General features: G+C 35.8%; 4 protein-coding genes across 5 annotated transcripts in view; 1 reads left to right on the forward strand and 3 right to left on the reverse strand.

Annotated features, from left to right (window-relative positions):
- Positions 1-79: 79 nt before the first annotated feature.
- On the reverse strand, positions 80-5,016 carry LOC116033513 (WD repeat-containing protein 13). 2 transcript variants are annotated; one of them, XM_031276257.1, is made up of 12 exons: positions 4,546-5,016; positions 3,688-3,815; positions 2,569-2,638; positions 2,141-2,297; positions 1,918-2,055; positions 1,498-1,637; positions 1,354-1,401; positions 1,080-1,190; positions 810-991; positions 614-735; positions 450-526; positions 80-359 (listed from the first exon to the last, which is right to left on the reverse strand). In XM_031276257.1, the coding sequence occupies exons 1-12, from the start codon at positions 4,744-4,746 to the stop codon at positions 249-251; spliced, it is 1,485 nt and encodes a 494-aa protein (XP_031132117.1). In that variant the 5' UTR covers positions 4,747-5,016; the 3' UTR covers positions 80-248. The 2 variants fall into 2 exon arrangements, with proteins under 2 accessions (XP_031132117.1, XP_031132119.1); XM_031276259.1 differs by having other exon boundaries at positions 115-359; positions 3,688-3,797; positions 4,546-5,015.
- Positions 5,017-6,403: 1,387 nt separating this feature from the next.
- Positions 6,404-9,183, reverse strand: LOC116031813 (purple acid phosphatase 2-like). The gene is made up of 9 exons (XM_031274122.1): positions 9,017-9,183; positions 8,685-8,871; positions 8,411-8,611; positions 8,066-8,177; positions 7,716-7,945; positions 7,456-7,594; positions 7,074-7,294; positions 6,875-6,996; positions 6,404-6,780 (listed from the first exon to the last, which is right to left on the reverse strand). The coding sequence occupies exons 2-9, from the start codon at positions 8,859-8,861 to the stop codon at positions 6,582-6,584; spliced, it is 1,401 nt and encodes a 466-aa protein (XP_031129982.1). The 5' UTR covers positions 8,862-8,871; positions 9,017-9,183; the 3' UTR covers positions 6,404-6,581.
- Positions 9,184-12,250: 3,067 nt separating this feature from the next.
- Positions 12,251-15,117, forward strand: LOC116032039 (probable E3 ubiquitin-protein ligase RNF217). The gene is made up of 2 exons (XM_031274427.1): positions 12,251-13,001; positions 14,678-15,117. The coding sequence occupies exons 1-2, from the start codon at positions 12,367-12,369 to the stop codon at positions 14,862-14,864; spliced, it is 822 nt and encodes a 273-aa protein (XP_031130287.1). The 5' UTR covers positions 12,251-12,366; the 3' UTR covers positions 14,865-15,117.
- A 692-nt stretch (positions 15,118-15,809) lies between these two features.
- LOC116032274 (V-type proton ATPase subunit a3-like) overlaps positions 15,810-18,695 on the reverse strand; it is an 8,109-nt gene continuing 5,223 nt past the window's right edge. Inside the window, exons 12-18 of the mRNA XM_031274768.1 lie at positions 18,046-18,206; positions 17,764-17,970; positions 17,486-17,669; positions 17,303-17,383; positions 17,027-17,220; positions 16,749-16,808; positions 15,810-16,368 (exon numbers count right to left, since the gene is read on the reverse strand). Of these exons, the coding sequence (XP_031130628.1) occupies positions 16,164-16,368; positions 16,749-16,808; positions 17,027-17,220; positions 17,303-17,383; positions 17,486-17,669; positions 17,764-17,970; positions 18,046-18,206 (1,092 nt within the window). The 3' untranslated portion in view covers positions 15,810-16,163. The remainder of the gene's footprint in view (positions 16,369-16,748; positions 16,809-17,026; positions 17,221-17,302; positions 17,384-17,485; positions 17,670-17,763; positions 17,971-18,045; positions 18,207-18,695) is intronic.

The following is an 18,695-nucleotide window of genomic DNA, read 5'->3' on the forward strand; positions in this document are numbered from 1 at the left end:
CATATATACATAAGCATACAATATATATATATATATATATACACACACACAAACACATATGTATGTATCGCACTCTTTCTTAATACATTATACACTGGTTTTATAGATAAAGAGTTTTCATAACACAACATATATAAAACAAAATGAAAAATTAGTCTATACAGGTGAACGAGATGCAGAGCAGCTTACATTAAAATCATTGAATTAAAAAAAAAAAAAAAAAAAAAAAAAGGACTTGAATGATGATTTCAGGTCGTCCTTGCTCTCTTCCATACAATCACGGTGCCACCAAAATCAGATGAAGCTAACAAGTTCTCACCGTGGTTCCAAGCAATACCTATGACTGGATATCCATGACCCTGCATTCATGTGGCATCCTGACTAGTTAAATACTACTGTACTTACAGTAGCTGTGGGGGTTTTTCCCATAATGTAGGATTCATATATACCTGTAGCTTGTTAACACATGTACGATTTGGCCGAGTTAAATCATAGAAGTACACATTTGTATCATCACTTCCAGCAACTTCCAATACAATCAAAGAAGAGGAGTTTTAGTGGGACATTTAGTAAAATGATTCTCAAAAAAATTCAATAAAGCAAAGCACCATACCAATGTATTCTCCCTTTTCAAGGGACAGTAGGGGGCAGAAAGATGCACGAATGCTGTGCATTCGTGGGGACAATTTAAGTGAGCAACGAAGCGTCAGATAACCTTTTACCTCCAAAGACACGCTACAAAGCAAAAATGAAACCTTATTAGTGTTCCCCCATTGTAAAACCAAAATAAAGCAAGTCTCCATGCCAACCTATAAAAAGACAAGTTTCCATCACGATTAAAAGAAAGTAACACGGGGCCACGAGCCAGCAGAGAAAATGTCCTGTATTGAATGGTTGTAACCGCTGCTCTACATTTGCCGCTACTCCGATGTCGGTGAGATCTAGACAGCGCACCTGTACGAGAGTCCATAGACACTGCGTATAGACAGCCCTGTATAACCAACAAGTCAAACAGGTTACGCCATGGACCATTTCACAACAAATTGAAACAGGAGAAAGGGTCTATCAGTAGCAGCAACCTGACCATCACCACAGAAAATAAGCTGACCAGTGTGATCATGATCCATAGCAGTTACTTCACCATCAAAGACAGTTTTGCTAATTGTTCTCCCAGTGCTAAAATTGATCACCTACAATCGGTTGCAAATTTTAGAACCCAATGAGGAAAGAGATGTAACACTGAGATCTTAGTTTGGTAAAGAAAATTAAATTCAAGAGTATGGCCAGATATATGTGGTACTAAGCTGTTTCAGAACGACTTCATTGTAAGAAAAAAAAATATAGGATACTCACATTTATTTCTTTTTTTGAGTTTCCAGCAGAAAGAAAGTTATTATTGACCTGTAAGCCAAACAGCAACATAGAATGATTGCTACTGCTAACTCAGAATGTCACAATTGCATTAAGATTCAAGGAACAACATTAATGTCCACTTACAGGATGAAATCGAATACATAGTTGTGGTGACACTCCATATATCACCCTAATGCAAAGGCATTGGGAAATATCCCATACTCTCACAGTTTTATCCATTGAAGATGAGGCAATGTATTGGTCATTTGCCGAGAAGTCAAAATCTGAAACAGGAGTGAGAATTTAGAACATGGGAATAATAACTTCATAAATATTATTAAGCTTTTTATTTTTGATGTACTGGTTTCATTGCACACAAAGCAACACCATTCAGTGAAGTCACTGAGAAGGCACATAAGATAAATACACACATAATTGAACTTCATAAAAAAAAACCATATGGTGACATATTACTTTTGAAACAATTCCTTTCTAGTGGTTATTGAACAATTTCTCTATAAGATTGAATAAAAGACTGCTTAACCCAATACCAGTTAATCCAACCTGTGACATCTTTAGTATGTCCAGTCAACTGCTTAAGAATTGAAGGGGGCATAGATACAGTGCACACTGTCAAGCTCCCATCGGATGCCCCATATGCAAGTAGATCAGAACTCATGTGCCCAAACTTTATGACCGTAACTAAAAACAGAAAATATATGGTTCAGTTGTAAAATGGCAATGGACAGCAGAAAATTAGTTTATTTTCATTTGATAAAGTAATCACCCATGGCCTGGCATTTGTCAAAGATGCAATGCATCCCAACAAAGGAATATGCAGGTTCAGACTTTTTACGAGGACGAGAACGATCACTATCACTAGCATTTGAGCTGAAACTTGTAGTGCGGCTTAATGTTTGACTTTGAGCAATGCTTGCTCGGTCCTGCAAATAAAGCAAGTACCAAACAAGTTGGCATGACAATGTTTAAAAAAAGTGAAAAAGTAGCCTAGGTTACGAATGTGCTCAAAGACCACTTATTGATACTATTGAAGCATGTATTTCACCTCAACTTGAATAAAATATTAAGCTGTCTAAAAAGTTATGCATTTATTATTTTATATTTATCCACAAGAAGTCAACACAGCAAACACACTATAATGAAAGTGAAATGCTAGATGAGAGATTGGCAGGAAAAAAGAGAAGTGGTACTCACTCTGTTAAAACTCCAGCTTTCCAGATCAAACAAATGAGATAGTCGATTTGGAGATGTTAGCCATCGCCCACTGATGCATCAACCAGTAAATCAACCTGATGTCAGATTATATCGAACACAAACTTCAACAAGAGTCATTAATAGGAAAGCTGCACATTCACATAAGTTTTCACCACTTTTAACAGGGACCAGAAGTCCAGAACCCAACCATATTAAGAAACTAATGACCCCACCAACAGGAGTACAAGAAAAAATATATACTTTCCCATAGTACAAAAAGCTATCAGTGCTAGATAAAACTTATGTTCAAAGAATGAAAAATTATAGCTGCCATTAAACAAGAATGGAAGCATAAAAGCTAATAGCAAGTGAAATACAAGACTCCAAACATCTAAGAACCTACTTAGGTGTTTTAAAAAATATTGGATAAAGAATGAGCAAATGTGGGACGAGAGGAGAAAATTATGAAGATATGGGAAGTGGGATGAAAGAGAGAGAGAAAAATGGCGGACAAAGGTTTTATTTGCTTGCTAGGGATTTTGGGGTGTGTGAATGGGTAAAGGCTGAGGATATGAGAGAAGTGAAGAAAATAACTAAATCAATCCTAGACCTGTAAAGAACCTGATCTCCTTCGAGAGATAGTCTGCAAGGTCATCGTGGTTGTTAGCTATGTCGTTGAAGAAGGAAATGGTTCTCTAAAGGTGATAATTATAAGTATCATTATTAGGGGCCAAGTGAGACACCACATAAATGTTAACTTACACATAAGATGCCAACTAAAGTAGGTTAATGGCAACCTGCTAAAATAGCCACTTGCACTTTTTTGTTGAGTTTAGGTGTTCATTTGGAGCTTTTTTTAGTTAGGGGGGTCAATTGAATTTTCTCAAATAGTTTGATGGCTTACTTGAGCCTTATCCCTATATTTTTTATTGAGAGACTTGTTATTCCCTAATGTATTGGGTTTTGATTATCATGATACATATTAAACACTGGTGATTATAAGGTATGCTTTACGCATTAATGATAGGAAAAATATTGCAACATGTGTCATGGTAAAAGTTTGAGACTTCATAAAATGTATTTAAGCTTTCAATACAAGAAAAGATAGATCTCAACCACCTGTTCCCCGGGGTGCTTGAGTGGCTTGGTATCTGCAAAGTTTCCCAATTCCTTGGCCGATTAATGAAATTACGATATGCCACATAACCCTTTCCATTGCATCTCCAATCCTTCAATACAATGAAGTGCTACAAAGTCATTCTTTTGTGTAATTAAGAACATGAATGAAGCATATACCACAAGAAGCAACAATGAATTCAGAAAGTAAATAGGATTGTTTCCTTATGACTGCTGCTCCTTCAATGATACCCTCGAACCTTCCCCCACCCAAAACTCCCCAAAAATGGATTCCAGCTTTCTATCTGAATTTTTACCTGCATTTATGTCTTTAAGAAGCAGTAGCCAAGGTCATCAACATACTAAACATTCAATGAACTCACCTTTTCAATTTTCTATCACTATTTCTGTCACTAGCAAATTCCACTTTATATTAATTATGAGGATTCGTAGAACAATCAGGATAATGATAGCATAAGGTTACAGAGGTCAAACTATGACTAGCAGCATGCAAGATGTGGCACTTACTATGAAGCTAATGCAGCATTGCATAGTGACATCATAGTACTGCATTCTCTAGGTGGTCTTCTATCTAAGTTGTGGTAAAATGAGCGAAATAAAACCTGCAATTGCTACTAAACTTCTCATTTTTTGGACATATAATTTTTAGCTTAGACCTAGACGTTAATAATATATCACATTCCAATGAAAATAGACCTAGACGGTAGTAATATATCACATTCCAATGAAAATAAAATGAGCGAAATAAAACCTGCAATTGCTACTAAACATCTCATTTTCGTGCAGCAATGTAATTAGTACGGAGCAATGCTTTGAAAAAAAAATGAAAATAAACCGTACTTTGCGGCGGAGAACACCGGACTCGGCTTTGCGGTAGAGAAGAAGTCGGCGAATTCCGATGTAATTAGGATCGGAATCGGAGTGCGAAGACTGAAGCATACAACTGAAGAACTCAGGATCTGGAACAACGAACTTCTTTTTTACATTCTCCTCCGGTACAGCATTTTCAGGCAAGCTCTTCTCGGTCTCCGCCTCCGCCATCCTAAGAACTCAGGATGGACTCTCCGCCAAATCACCTTACACTCTCCGCTTTCCAGATCGAAGACGATTCCGAGATCGCTTGAGCAATTTATATAAGCAAATCGTAGCGATTGACGAAGCGAACCTCGGTCGGGCGACTCAGGACTAGAAAATCAGATTCACCATGTTGTACGATTAGTTTCGCTGCGAAAATATCATTTTATGTTTATCCTTTTCTAGTGATCCTTTTCCGCCTCTTTTCTTCAGCTCCGTTTTCCAGCTTTCCAGCGTTCCAGGTGTAAACTCTCTAGTAATATTAGTTTGACCCCCTTATCTTCTCCAAAATATCAAAGTGGTCCCTCGAAGGTCCCTCGAAGTTCTGTGAAAGGAAAATGAGGTCCCATATATAATAAAAATCCCGCCATAGCCCATATGCCTAGTAATATAGTTTGGGAGTCTTCTCTCCCTTGTGCATTTTGCACTTCATTGATTAATATATTGTCTTTCTTTGTTGATTAAAAACAAAAAATAAAAACTCATGAAATCTTATTCCAATCCAATGTTATTTTTTATTGCAGGGCAGAATTTAACTTTTACTTAAGCAATACAGAGTATATAACTTAGAATTGCTTGTAATTACATTAGTAATCTATTTACCATCTACACTATGTTAAATTTGCTTCGGTTATCAATTATCCTTTGATAACTTCCAATTAATTACCCATAAATATTTAAATTACTATAGGGAGCCTACTCACCATGCATGTACATTACTCATTCTTCTACTATAAAAAAGGGTAAGGCTAAACTGATATCATTCCGGAGAAGACACCTTACCTGTACAAAAATGCTTACAAAATAGTGAATTTCAGTTTAGCACCATCAAGTTTGTGGTTTTCACCTTTCAATTTCCACGTTAAAATTATTTGTGTATCCTACTTTTTTTCAAATCAAATTATTTATACTCTAATCATTGGGTTATGTTGACCTGCCAAGTGACTACCACCGGGTCACAAAACCAACCATCGTTTTTATAATAACAAATAGAGTTTTTTTCACTTTTGGTCCTATGACTTTAGTGTTTCCGTCAATTTAGGTACACGACTTTCATTTTGCTACTTTTAGTCCTTGACTTTAATTTTTTTTGCCACTTTTAGTCCTTGACTTTGATTTTTTTTCTACTTTTAGTCCTTTCGGCCATCCGAGCGACAACTTTTAATCGAAATCAACAAATTGTTGTGCCATTAAGGGTAAACGTGTATTTTGATAAAGTTCTAAATATATTTATAAATAAAATCAGATAAAAAATAGGAAAAAGAAACGTTATTTGCTTGTTCTGCTTCGCTTTTTAAGCAACAACTTTTAATCGGAATCAATAAAATATTGTGCCATTAAGTGTAAAATTGTCTATTGATAAATCTCTAAATACATTAAACGTTATTTACCATTAATGGCACAACAATTTGTTAATTTCGATTAAAAGTTGTCGCTTGGGTGACCGAAAGGACTAAAAGTGGAAAAAAAAAAATCAAAGTCAATGACTAAAAGTGGCAAAAAAATTAAATTCAAGGACTAAAAGTGGAAAAATGAAAGTCGTGTACCTAAATTGACGGAAACACTAAAGTCATAGGACCAAAAGTGGAAAAAACTCTAACAAATATAAATTAAGCACTCTAGCTACTCTAAATGCACTTGTCATTAAACACATTTTGAAACACATACACAATGCAATCTGCAAAAGCCAAAAGCTCCTAAGCAACGGGTATATTGATGTCAGTTGGAATATGGATTTATCATTACACATTACGTTGCCTAGAAAGGTAGAAAAAATATTGGAGAAAGACACTGGCATGGCATCACTGTTTGGCAGTAGTAGAATCATCAACCGGGTGCCAAACTCTGTTTGAAACCCACATTGAATCTGCTTGTACAGCATATCCATCTTCATTGCGATGCCAGCTATAGTAAGCGTGGGTTCTGTTATTGATTTCTAAAGTTGCGTGCCCAAAACTCGCCTCGCGAAAAGCCGAATACTGCGGCTGCGGTTCTGTCATCCTAATATGCACCACGGCACAATAAATAAATAAATAAAAGACTTTAGCATCCTATCCTATCTAAAAAGTAAGAATACAGACTCTAGCTAACTCACTCATAGGCTAGGCCTTCAATGTTTCCTCCGTCGCCAATTGTAATGTACATTGGGGCAGACAGGTCTCGGACAGGACTGCACCGCCCATTAACAATGTTGTAGGCAACATTTGACACACGCTCCTGTAACGTAACAGATCAGATGAACTAATTAACTAATTAAGAGCAAGTAAACTGATTATATTGCAATCTGCACTTACAGAGCGTTCATAGGCATGAACGTGACCTGAGAAAACAATATCGACTTTGTACTTCACAAACCAAGGCTCATACATCACTCTCATAGTCTCTCCTTCCATGAAGTGATATTGGTAGCTGTTGTACAATGGAGAATGCACAAGAACAATCAACCATGGCGTTTCGTTCCTGTTCACCTTTGGCAGTTCCTCTTCAAGCCATTGGGTTTGAGGAGTGTATTTTCCTATATATGAATAGGGAGCCAGTAAAAAAAATTAATTGCATAAAGATAGAATTCAAATAGTTTAAAATTGATACTTTATAGGGGCAACCTCAACATACTGGGAGTGGCCTATAGACCGACTTTTTTAGTTGCTGGCTAAGTTCACAAGGCGGAGTTCTTACCATATGCTGAATAGGAAGACAAAACTATGATATATGCTGATGCACGCTTGATTGAATACCAAAAAGGTGCAGTGCTATTAGATGCTTTATAGGGAACCTGATACCGATGAGTAAAAGGCTTAAAGGGTTTTGTTTCACCCTGCAAGAAAATTGCCCAATACGTATTTGCCATGATTTCATCACAGTCAGTAGAAGCTAATGAATTACATGTATGAGGCAGAAAATGTGTGAAAAGAAGTGGTTTTCAATCTATAACTCACGATTTCAGGAGCAAAATCTATTTCATGGTTTCCTGTAGTCCAAATCCAAGGTTGATAAGCAACACATCTCTCAACAAATCTAGCCCATGTATCCCATCTTCCATTATCATGGTTAGGGTAATTGTCTGCATAGCAGAGATCTCCAACGTACAGTACTGCATCCCCCTTGATTGGATTCAGTTCATAATGTGTGAGTGTCCTGTTTGAGTCAAAACTCTGGCCAAGATCCCCTGCAATCAAACGTTCAATGGCCTTAGAAAAAACACTGAACAACTCCAAACAGTTCAACTATGAAGCCTCAAAACATATACAAAAGGCATAGTGTGGCAACATTATAAAAGTTAATTTACCTATAATACCAAAAGTATGTGAAACATCAGGTCCAACTTGAGGTGGAGTCACAAACCAGAAGGTTCGCGTCGTGTACCCCATTCCCACTTCATAGTAGTATTTGGTATTGTGCTGCCAAAGACAAGAGAAACCAATCCACCATAACCTCATACAACAAAAGAAAGTACAATTTTGGAGCAATCCCAGTTAAGTTAGTCAATTCAACTCGGCCTATTAGTCTTCTTGGGTCGCAAGACAGAATTAAACCAGTTCACTTATCCATTGAATAGTGGCCGCAGGTTTCTCTGGTCATTCAAAAAGACAATTCTAATAAAGAAAACAGAAGAGAAGAGAAGATCACCCACCTCCAAATGTCTTATAGTGCAGTGATGAATGTAACCAGAAGTGTAAGTATAGAACTTATAGGTAGTCACTTTTCCTGTGGCTTCTAACTTGTGATTGCTGTTCTCACTCCAATACGACACTACACTCGAACCCGGTTCGTCCATGGTGACCCATGACACAATCATTGCTTTCCCCACATGATCTCCTTGTGTAATATGAACCTTCGTTTAAAATTTTAAGATGAGGCCAAACCGGAATGGCAATATAATGGAGAAAACTGAAATCCAAACTTACCTGTTGAGGCGCATTATAGCCAGGAGGCGCTTGGAAGACGTCGCTGTCTAGAGGCATATCCACAGTTTTCTCAATTTTCCTCAGGAAAATGCTGGTGATTCCGGCGCTGCAAATAACGGCCGCATTCAAAATCAATCCCAAAATAACTGCCACCATTAATGCCACATCCATCTTCATTATATTCTCTCTGCACATATATATAAACATTTTCAGTATATTTATACAATTAAACATCTTAATTAGGATCCTCAATAGAATAATAAGCTGAAAACTACACAGAATAAGCATGAACATAATATTATGAATTTAAAACATGATTTGTGGATATATACCTGAAGATCTATGACTAAAAAGAAGAAAGATTGTCAGAGCCAGATCTTTCTCATTCTCTCCGATCCTCTGGATGATGGGTGATCCTCAATGGATATAGATCATGCAACCCTTTATATAATATATAAAATAAGGCGTTTTAATTAGACCAAGGAGATTTTTAGTATCTAAACAGTTCAATTATAAGAATATAACTACTATACTCTCACAAAAACTAAGTACAAGGTACAACTGATATTAGGTTACAAATTATCGTGAGTGGACCTAAAGATCATAGATTATTATCATTATATTTCACGAAAGAGGACCCCGAGATGCTAGGCGCCATAACTTTTACGCAAAAAGAAATCGTTTTTTGGTGGGATGTCAACTTGTATATATATAGAGACAAAGGTTTAAAAAGCAGAAATATTTGAGGCATGTTTGGTGGTCGTTAGTCGTTACCAGCTGGTCCCATACTCCAAAACATCATTTAGCCACCATGCACTGTGCTCATGAGATGTTTTCCTACGTTTTTGTCCATTCAAAATTCATTATGATAAGGGTCACACTTGTGTGAGATCGTCTCACGGATCCTTATTCGTGAGACGAGTCGGGTCGGGTCAAAGCAACATGCAAATCTTACACTTATATGCTCAAATATAACACTAATTAAAAATACAATTTTTGTTACTTATAAGAGAAAAAGTAATACATTTTTCATAATAAGTAATATTGACAAGTACCTCTCATTTATAAGGGCAAATATAATACTTTTGAGGAAAAATGTAATACTTTTAAATCGAAATGTAAAAGTATTGTATTTTCCCTTAAAAGTATTACATTTACCTAATAAGTAACAAAAATTTTATTCCTAAGTAGTATTACATTTGAGCATATAAGTATGACATTTGTGCATATAAGTGTTACATTTGCATCTTGACCCGACCCGACCCGTCTTATTGGTGAGACGGTCTTACACAAGTTTTTGCCTGATGATAATATATACCAATTGTTATACCATGGATGTTCATATTGCATTGTGGGGATTTTGAGTGAAATGTGTCATTTGTGAAAGAAGAGATAAGAATATGAAACTTTTCAAAGTTGTACAAAATAGGGAAAAACTCATTTGTTACTTGAGTTTCTTGTTAGAAATACAAGTTGCAAATGAGTTTCTCCAAAATTTAAAATGATTTTTTCATTAAAATATGACAAAATGAATGTATGTCCACATGCGTTTTTCATGTCTGGCCTGGTACTCGAGAGAGTTCATGATTAAAATCATGATTGAGAAACGTCGCATGTACCACATGCGTTTTGTCGTATTTTAGCCAAAAAAAAATATTTTGAATTTTTAGAAACTCATCGTTTCTGGCCATATTCTGGTCTCTTGTTATTCCATCATTCTCCCTTCTAAAAATTAATGTGACAATTAACACATACACACACATAACATTATAATTATATACCCTATATGATAACTACACACATAAATTCTATGGGAAAATAAACGCGAACTAACAAAACCCAAAATATCAATTACAAGCTAAATTCAAATAAACTATTTATTTCATGCCTATTCGGCCCACTTCCTAGTCTGTTGAAAATAAAATTTAAAAAGTTTGCAGTTTACCCAGCCCATGCAACCAAGCAAGTGAAGCAACACAATAGCATGTTATTTATTCATTTGATTTCATAATTTCTTCTATAATTTTTCGATGTGGAAGTTATAAATATTGTAGATTTTTATACTTAGGTGATCCCAACTTTGTTGAATTAATCATAAGCCTATAGAGTTACTACAGCGGTATATATCGAATAACGCAATCAGCCTATTCATGTTTTCGGTGGGTCGCCTTCAATCGTAACATCAAATCAAGTGATGAACCAGTATAGACCGCCAATTCATGTTTCCATGGACATTTTTTTAAAAATATTTATAGAAAAGAGAGGGAGAAAACAAAATACTGAGGAAAAAAATTCAGAAGCACGTTGTTATTTTACTTGTTTTGGTACTGAACTGACACTTAACAAACTTTGGGTGGCAGCCCTGTTTGGATCTCCATATAGATTTTTGAGCAACTGTGGAAATGAAGACGCAAAAGAGATGAAAGTTCTTTGTAACTAAAACAAAATGTATCCTTATTTCCTGAGCTGAAACCAAGCAGTTGGACCACTGTACCTACACGGCTGCGCTTCACACCAAATATGTTACTCACTTTCCCGTTTGTTTACACTGAAACTTTCTTAACCTGTGATATGACATTAAAACTATTGAAAATTTTATCCATAATTCAAACTTTGAATGGAATTTGATCGATATAATAATAAAAAAAAAAGTAAATGATGAATTATTTATTCACTTGGTAAGAAATATTGTTTTATGTTTATTGATTTGCCTTTAGGCTTATATATACCATTTTGGTAACAATGTCTAAATTAAGCCAGAGAATAATACAACAAATTTAAAATATTCTAAGAATAATATTGTTTACATATTTATCTTCTTTTTTTTTTTTTTTTGAAAACTGTTTACATATTTATCTAGTTTCCATATTCTAAATTTCTAATACACTTAATGATAAACTCTTAACCTAATAACGCAACATACTTGATAAATAATGAAATAGTAATGATGGGGCTCAATGATGGTGCAAACGTTGATGAATATTTTCTATAGAATGAATGAAAAATTTAAAAAGTTTCACTATTTTTGATAAATATTACTTCTCTTGGTAAGAAATTAAGAAAAATACAGTTCTACAAAACATGTAAGATGCCGTTATTTATACACAATGCATATTTTGTCGTTTAGCTTTGGTCGATGGGAGAGGACAAACGGTTTGGTATGGACAGAATATGAACTTATGATTAGGTAGAAACGTATAACATATGTAATAATGATTTGTTTTTATTCATTCACGAGAAAAGTTATCAATATCCTGAACTATAAAGTTAAACAACTATTGAGTCAGTATTTCATTTTAAGATTATTTAGCCATATTTTATTTTACAACTAAAGAGTGTATTCCTCAAACTTAAAAAGAAACAAATTAAAATAACTAACGCAAATGATTAAAGGACTAAAAACATTTGTTTTTCTTAGAAATTAGTAAGAAATTTCATTTGTTTTTCTTAGAAATTAGTAAGAAATTGAATTGATGATGGCTAGAAATTGAGACTACGTGTGAGGAAGAAGAGAAATAATGTAGTAGTAGTAGTAGTCTTTTTGTTTATAGAGATGTCTTATATGTTACGGAGCACAAAACAGAAAGCGAAACCTCGACGAATTGACCTCTTCGCTAGCCAGCAAAGTAGCTAATACACGCAAAGAAAATCTTGAGCACACTCACAGTGTGAATGTGTGATCATGGGAAACACTCTGCGAACTCTTTCTCGGAGGTCTGAGCAACGCCAAGAAACCCCACCCGCAAGGCTTGACCCGGAAGACCGAGCACAAAACGAGCCATTCACCTGCGAAATCTGCATCGAGCCGATGCTCTCACCCAGAAAATTCAAGAACAGGGAGAGTTGCTCTCACCCGTTCTGCTCAGACTGTATCGTCAAGTACATTGCCGTGAAGCTTGAATGCAACGCCGCCAAAATCCAGTGCCCGGCTCTGGATTGCGCCGAGTTTCTCGACCCGATTGCGTGCCGGACCCTACTGGGCCCCCAGCTGTTTGTGAAATGGTGTGACGTGCTATGCGAGGCGGCGGTGCTGGAATGGGACCGCTGTTACTGCCCCAATCGCAACTGCTCGGTTCTGATCGTGAATGAGTGCGGCGGGACTGTGAAGCGGTCCAAGTGCCCCAGCTGCAAGGTGCTGCTTTGCTTCCATTGCAAGCTTCCTTGGCACGCCGGCTTTCGGTGCGAGGAAAGCCGGGAATTGAGGGATAGGAATGACGTAGCTTTTGGTGTGCTTGCTGAGCAGAAGAGGTGGGCGCGATGCCCTAGGTGCCGTCATTTTGTCGAGCGCATTGAAGGCTGCAAAATTATTAACTGCAGGTCTGTGCCCTTTTTCTTCCACTCTTCTTTTACACACAGTATATAATATATATTATTGCTTATATGGGTAAGCTCGCAATTCAAGATTTACTTGTTGGCTTGTTGCTTGGTTTGATGGTTTTGAAACGCCTGGCAGATTGTTGAAAAATGCGGTCTTGAATTTCTTTGTTATAGGTTTGGACATGAGTAATAGGTTGTATTTGGCTGTGCAGAAATTGAAGAGAAACATGCTTGTGCTTGTTTGTGTTGGGGGATTTTTGGTTGTAAATCTAAGAATTCAGGATTCTATTTTTTTTTTTTTTTAAAGATAACCAGGGAAATCCCACAATCATTTTGAGTGTGAGTAAACCTTGCCCTAGCAAGCAAAGTACACAATGAAGTAAACCAGCGTAGGTTACCCATAGCTAACCGGCTCAAACCAAGGGGGCAGGATTCGAAGTCGTGACCTTATGGTTACAAGCATGGATCTTTTGTCATTGGGGTTACCCCCAGGATTCTGTTTTCAGTTGGAGAGGAGGAGATAGGTTTTATGTTACTATGCTATCTAACATTTCAGCTCATTTTGTGAGTTTATCCTTGTTGTCATCTTAAATGTTCTGCTAAAGTTTTGAATATTATTTGTCGAGCTAACATTGTTCGGCAGGGGTTCAATATTCCTGCCAAATAGTGAGTTGAAATATGACTCGTGATGGAATGCTGGCTTAACTAAAAACCATGAAACTTCTATCTTTGCACTTGTTGTGTTTGTTACGGTCATGGAATATAAAAGGACTTGTGTCAATCTAACAAGCTTATTTTGGTAATGTTTGTCATTAATGCATTTGTTTGTGAAAATGTGCAACTTCTTTTTATAATTCTCAATCAAATTTCAGGGACTTTTATGGTGCTCCAATCTGCCACGTTTTGCTATCATTATGTTGATTTGTTAGCTAGCTTCCTTGATTTTTGTTATATGTTGTTATAATGAATACGGACCTTGCTCAGTACTGTGGTTGAGCTAACTTGGTTGTGCAAAACTTTTACTTTCCTGTAGAGTCCATTTACTTTATCTGAGCAGCTATATGAGATTGATTGAGATATCCAATTTGAAGCATAGTCTAGCTGATGGTTAAGCTTCCTTCATGTTACAGCGTATAAGCCAATCAAATGCTTATCTGATTCAGCATATGTTGATGCATATATTTCTTCTTTTAGGCCTTGGAATCCAGCATAATCTAATGCATTGTTATGTGTGTATGCATATATGTATGGATTATTTGATAGTCCCTAAATTTGTTTGAATCTATTCTCTTCTCCGAGCAGCTGCAAACCCTGTTTGCATGCATTTTAGATTGCATATGGTGTATAATATCTGCATATTTGATTCACATTTTTATAATAATATCCTGCTGTTGAGAATTTAGAGTCTATTATACCATACCATACCGTTGAGAATTCAGTCTTACATGCTTCTGTATATAATTCCAACTTCTAGGTGTTTTTCCTAGGTTCTTCATCCTACATTTACCACTGCACTTTGTTACACTCATTAATTTCTTCTGCTTTCCTCTCGTTCAATGTTGAATCAAAGCTAATAATGCATTCCTTGGCTCTTATATAACTATAACACTAAACGGTATTATGAATCATTAGCAAATCAAATGCTTTTCTGATTCTTTGTTTCGTTTTGGATGTAGGTGCGGTATAAGCTTTTGTTACAAATGCGGAAAACAAGTTCATCAGCATTGGTGCGGGTGTGATACTGCTTCGTGTTGCTGCATATGGACCTGGAAACTTTTAATATTTTTCCTCATTGTCATGTTTTTCTACTTCATCATGTGGGGATTTGGAAGGAAGCATGGATATGCTCGGCTTACTCCCTAGATATGAAAACGCTGCCGCTATTACGCCTTGCAGTGGTTGACTGAGCCAGGTTTAATGGACAAGATTCAAATGAAGGGGGAAAAGGATGGTTTCCACTTCACGGCTGGTTGCACTTTCACTCACTATGATATTACTACTATAGACTTATAGAGCATTTCTGTATATAACTTAACTCTCTACACTTACCAGTACATATAATATTATTAAGATTATAATAATAATAATAATTACTCGTAATGCATTTGAGGCAAAATTCATCGCAAATATCTATAATTTGTATCCCCTTACAAATCATATGGTATAACTATGATTTGTAGATTAGCTTAAGATTAGTTTTGACCACACAAGAAAAAGAACTTGTTTAGTAACATAGTTAATTTATCAGTAAATTTTAACTTATTTAACCATTATTAGCTGTTTGACTTGTTTAAACAATCAATATGAGTGTTTGATTAATAAGCTTTTTGTAACAACTTATTACTTCAAAATGCTAAAATTAAAAAAATTGCTCAAAGTAGTTTTTTCAATCAGTTGTTTGAGAAAGTCATTTTGTATGTAATCAACAATTTATTATAATTAGCTAATGATATCAACTAATTAAACCTAACAGTGTAATCTTCTATTAATTGTAGAATCATTGATTAGCACTTACAATACTTATAAATTTAAACTCCTCTTCGTCCTATTTTGTGTCGCCGTCCCATTTTATGTGTCGCGACTAACGAGATTTGACTAAAGTTATTTACAATTTAATTTTTTATAATATTATGTTTAGAATTAATATATAAATTAGTACATTTAAAAATTACATTAAAAATACTATTAAGCATAAAAAAGTAAATTTAAAAATCATAAAAAAAAAATGCTAATAGAAATAAACAAAGAAGAAAGAGTTTATTTGCCTAATAAATAATTAGGACAAGTAAAATGAGACAAAGTAAGTAATAGCTATGGAAGTGTTTAAACCAATAATTGTCAAAAGTAAAATGAATAACTACGCCAATTATAAATTATTTTCAATCAATAATCATAATATCTAATTGTATTCTTTGGTTTAATGGACCTTAGACTTTAAATAAAGTCATAATTTATTATATCAAATTACACAGGCCATTTACCAGTAACAGCCACAAAATGTTTTATTGCACAATGTTGAATGAAGGGCATTCATGAAAACGTCGTCCATCTCGAAAGAAGAAAAAGGAATCCCGCCACCTTAACTGCAGATGGTAATTGAAGCAAAAGAACCAAAGAACTTGAACATTGGAATCCCAGTAACATTAACTTAATTGCACCACATCAATCCTCTTCCTCGTCAACCAAAACGAAAGAGAAAGGATTAAACTTGTATCCATCACCCTCATAGAACTTGTTCTGAAACTCCACCCAGTGAAGCCTCAAGGCATGAAGGAATGCACTGAGTGTTTCCATCACCAACAGCACACCGATGGTAGCAAAAATGAAAATGATGAAGCCAACGACAAGGATAATAATATTGTCGTACCTGCAATAGTAGAATTTTTAGAATTCTTAATTGCTAACATCCATTAATGTATCAAGAACTATTTATACCCCTTTTTTGTACGGATGGCCTATACTTTATATATTCATGTGTGAATGTTTTAAAGCTCATCTAAGAAGGGAGAGGGAGATGGGAATTGAAACTAAGCCAAATAATGTCTAGAAAGAGGCTTAACCTAAGTACAAGGTTGAACCTAAGATGCATTTCTAGTTGAATATGACAAGCTACATTCTTCTATGAAGAAAAGTTGAAAGGTTACTGCCAACAGGCTCACCAATATAATTAGTGCAAGTCAACATTATAAAATATGGACCTAATGTAATGGAATCTTAACATTCAAACTACTATGGATAAACACTTACCCCCAAGCAAGGAGGAGAACCTTCTCGTAGAAGACAGTGGACAGCTCAGAGTGTGCAAGGCTGAAACATAGAAAACAGAATACTTTAGTAGTTAATTAAATGTTATTAGCACTTTCTATTTCATATTTCAAGTCACAAATCATTGCAAATAACTTAATCATATAATCTTTTATTCTGAGGATTATTGTCAGTAAACACCTAGAAGCTTAGGCTGTCAGACAAGCCCTGATGTTTTTGCATAAATACAAACATTGACTAAGGTAGATATTTGCATGTACCTAAGGGCCCACAGACGAAGATAAGAAGCTGTATTAGAGACTGCTCCAAGCACAAACTCTATGGTATGTATCAGTTGATGCACAAAAACTTCGCTGAACTCAAATTCCTCATGATCACTAGAATCATGACTTCCATCAACCAGTAAAGACTCGTCTAGATCTTGAATCGGTGCATATGACTGCCCTTGGTGTCTCTGAAGAAGCAACAGTACCCATTTTAAAAATCTTGGACTATAAGCAAAATAAAAGGAGAATGAAACTAAAAAGAAAGCATACATTGTGTTGTGATTTCAAGATGAAAGGTTTAGGTAGCAGCATCCATGGGACAGAAACCAGGGCCAAAAGTACTAGCACAAGCTGGAAAAGTAGAAAGAGAAGGTGTGAAACTCAAGATGCATGCATGTGTACTCAAACAAAGAAACGCCATTCCAGTTGATCAAAAAAGAAGGGATACTGAACCTGAGTTGTCTTTTGCCCAGGAAAAAGTTGATTTTCACCCAGATCATCAGTAGGACCAAGGAACATGTATATCATCACATGGTATAAATCAGCTTGTGAACCAGTGCACCACTTCACAATGATGAGGACAGAAAGGTAACCAAACAAGGCATTCAAGAATATAATCTGGGGAATAAACTGACACCTGAAATTGAATCATTCAGTACAGTTCAGATACAGCATCAAATGCATAACAATGGATGAAAGCAGCCTATACTGTCGAAGCATATCAAACTTACCATATATTTACACCACTTCTGAAGTATTGGGCATTAAAGTAGCTCAATATTATCCCAAGATTCATTTGGGCCACCCCAAGAAGGATTGACAGTTTCATCTTTAAGGAGTTCAAAAATGGCAATTCACTGCGAGTACCATGCCAAGCAGGATCCACACCAAATGCATAAGTATCACGTGCCTTGATCAAGCCTATGGTGGTAGCTTCGCTGCAATCAAGTTGTATAAAATGTGAAGTACAAATTAATACTCTCTAATACATAGATGTAAGTTAAATTAAATACCTGCAAGAAGGATCACGGCAGACATATGCTGAACGGCCAAATAGTTCAAATTGAACAGAGAAAAATTCATTATAGATAAATCCTGTGTAGATTGAGAAGAGTGCCATCATCAATATCACATAACGCCCGCCAAATGTCATTTCGGTGATGTCTCCTAGTTTCTGCATTAAGGAATTATCATCTAATATGCTTCAGAGCAAGAAGAAAACATAAAGTACATAATGAGGGGCTCTATTAAAGAAATAATATAGTGTAGGGCATATAATTGCATGGATTTTCGATAAATCTAGATAGAAAACCCTCTCATGGGTGGGGATAGCTGTGACCCAATTATAGCAAGATTCCCAAACTGAGCAAATTGAAGTACATATTTTAAAACAATGGCTATATTATGGTTCATAAGTGCACCCTTTGATCCTGAAGTCTTCAATGTTCCAAAGACTAAGACATGAAATGGAAAAATTTTTAAACTAGAGCTCAATAGTAAACTAACACGGGAAAACCTTGTTAAATAAAAACCACTAAGTTTTGGCATTGCCTCACAGTATTCCTTTATAGACAAATTCAGAAGTGCTTACAGTTAAACACCCATAAATAAAGTTGCAGAACAGAACATGTCCGTCCCCCCCCCCCCCCCCCCCCCCCCCCCC

Source organism: Ipomoea triloba, chromosome 10 (assembly GCF_003576645.1).
Source record: "Ipomoea triloba cultivar NCNSP0323 chromosome 10, ASM357664v1".
In the NCBI taxonomy this organism is placed as follows: domain Eukaryota; kingdom Viridiplantae; phylum Streptophyta; class Magnoliopsida; order Solanales; family Convolvulaceae; genus Ipomoea; species Ipomoea triloba.